Raw genomic sequence first — 2500 nt, 5'->3', positions numbered from 1 at the left:
GCTGGATTTGATGCAGGGCGGCTTCCCTTCCAGAGCTCCATTCCACGAGCTCTACAACATGTACCAGCAATACATGCCGCCCAAACTCTGCAGGCTCGACCCACGCTTGTTCTGCAAGGTCAGTCCTCATAGCTTCCTCTGCTCTGGCCTCATCCTTGGTCTAAGCTTTGTTTTTGTCTCGTTAAAGCTATAGTGCATAACTTTTTTCGTATAAATTAGTGGTCGGATACATTTAAAGCTGGGGTGGAGAATTTGGGGAGAAAATAGCAGTTGGGATAGATATTTGAATTCAAATACCTCAACCGCTCCACTTGTTCTCTTTGGTCCCTCCCCCTATGGTCCCTCCCTGACACGCTCTACACCAGGGGTGGCCAACCAGTCAGAGACAAAGAGCCACATTTTTTACTGTGTTACTGCAAAGAGCCACATCGTACACACGGGTACACACAGTGGCGATTCCAGGAAATTTTGACTGGGGGTGGCCAAGGTGGGCCACAGAGTTAGAGTGGGGTGGCCATCGCACCCCTGAATGAATAGCATGTGATATGCTGTACAACCAATTCAAATATGATTTATAATCCCAAATGCCCAAATCATGTTAGTATCCATTGTAATGTTTGTCAGAAAACTAAACCCCTGAAGGGGGGTCTGGGGGCATCCCCCCCCCAGAAGATTTTTTTGTGTTTTTAACATGTAATCTAAGCATTCTGGTGCATTCTGGCGAAGATAATAAAGGAAAAAGTCAATATTTATTTCAGCTCAGATGTATAGTAAAATTAGCAAGACAACATAACTTGCTAGCAGCCAGATGCCTAACAACTGCACAGAGGGACGGATGACCACTAGCTTTTGACCAAATATCTTGCTAAAAAAATAAACCTTTATTTATGAAAGTCTGCCCTTGCTAAGAACATGTTACACTCGCTAACTACAAACTTTAATTTTTTTATTCAGATTTCAAAAATCTGCTGGGACACGTGCCTATACACATGCATGTCACAAGCACACTTATGCTGTTTTCAAGACCTTTGCTGACCAGAGACCAGTTCTAGTGGCCACAGTCCTACCATTAATTTAGTAATTGAAAATTGCAAACTGATCTCATATCATTGGATTGGAGTGTTTGTGTGATGAACTTGGCAACTACCTATCAAAAAAAGTTAAGAAAGAAAAAAAAATACATATCATCTCTGAACTAGGATACATATCAGGAAAAAAATTTAATTAAAAAAATAAAATGAAAATAAAAAATAACATTTGAACTGGGGGGGGGGGGGGGCACTGGGGTGGCCAGTAAGATTTCAGGGGGGGGGGGGGGGGGCGTTTTTATTTTCGCGGGGAGCTTGCACATGCATGCACAAGCATTATTTATTAAAAAAAAAAAAAAAAAAAACAGGGGGCCCCACACTAGGACTTGAAACGGGCCCCCAGATCGTTAAGGCCGCCACTGTGATAATGACTGGACTGGACTCCTACAGTACTAAAGACGACAGGGCAGTCATTTTCAACAATGAACATCACACACAAACTCTCAGTTCAACCAAGTCCACAAACAAAAATATAACAATTTAAAATAGTGTTTTTCTCTTACTATGCATGTTGCTTTGTGGGACTTACTTTTAGCATGGAGAGAGCTGAAGTGGCGCCGAAGATTTGAAGCCTTGAAATGCGCAAATGACACCTGGCATATAAGGCAGAATGGCCTGCCATAACGTTCAACAAAAAATATGAACTCTCCCACTCTGTTTCGGAGCGAACTTGACACAAATAGTTTACTCACGGAAAACCTCCCTCCAAGCTGAGCGGGCAGTTTTATGTTGCGTCCGCACCAAACGTTTGCGAACGTTATGTTGCGTCCTCAATTAAACATTTGCGAACAGGCATACACATAGGGCCTACACATTAATAAAATAAAAAATGAAATAATAGACAACATGTAAAACGAACGTAAGAGCCGCATGAAACGTTTGCGAACATGCACACACATAGGCCCACACAAAAAAAAAAGTATTAAAAAAAAAAAAAAAAAAATTATAATCACATAATTTGATGTGAACTGAAGAGCCGCACGAAGCTGGGCAAAGAGCCGCATGCGGCTCGCGAGCTGCGGGTTGGCCACCCCTGCTCTACACCAACAACGACGGTGCCAAAGTGAATGGACAGTCCCAACAGCCAATAAGAACAGATAATCTGATTTTTTGAATTTTTTTTTTTAAATCGGAGCCACGCTCTGATTGGTCAAAGTGTACCGCTCATGTTCATTTTGACCAATCAGAAATCACATACCCCAGCTTTAAGCCATCGCCCAAACAAGTTGACACAAAGTTGATTAAGCCTATCAGCTCCACAAAACTCTCTCTGTATTTCTCAATATGGCAGCGTTTACAAACTGGTGCAGGAGCTCAGAAATTTTTTTCAGTTGTTGATTCTACTGCTAAGAAAAAAACCTGGACGTACAGCAGAAGGAATAAAATCCATGTGCCATCACTGAAGGCTTTAC

At 42.1% G+C, this 2500-nt stretch overlaps 1 protein-coding gene across 1 annotated transcript in view; it reads left to right on the top strand.

Moving 5' to 3' along the window:
* The window catches only part of LOC307270569 (unconventional myosin-VI-like), a gene marked incomplete at both ends in the record, with an annotated part of 62942 nt that extends 62824 nt beyond the window's left edge, over window positions 1-118 (top strand). The window contains one exon of the mRNA XM_080054452.1: window positions 1-118. This exon is cut by the window's left edge and continues 13 nt beyond it. Within this exon, the coding sequence (XP_079910578.1) occupies window positions 1-118 (118 nt within the window).
* Window positions 119-2500: the final 2382 nt, after the last annotated feature.

The sequence above is a fragment of the Ammodytes marinus genome, assembly GCF_949987685.1.
Source record: "Ammodytes marinus genome assembly, contig: scaffold_222, whole genome shotgun sequence".
NCBI classification, from domain to species: Eukaryota; Metazoa; Chordata; class Actinopteri; order Uranoscopiformes; family Ammodytidae; genus Ammodytes; species Ammodytes marinus.
The sequence above is the reverse complement of the archived record's forward strand: the minus strand, read 5'-3'. Positions and strand labels throughout refer to the sequence as shown.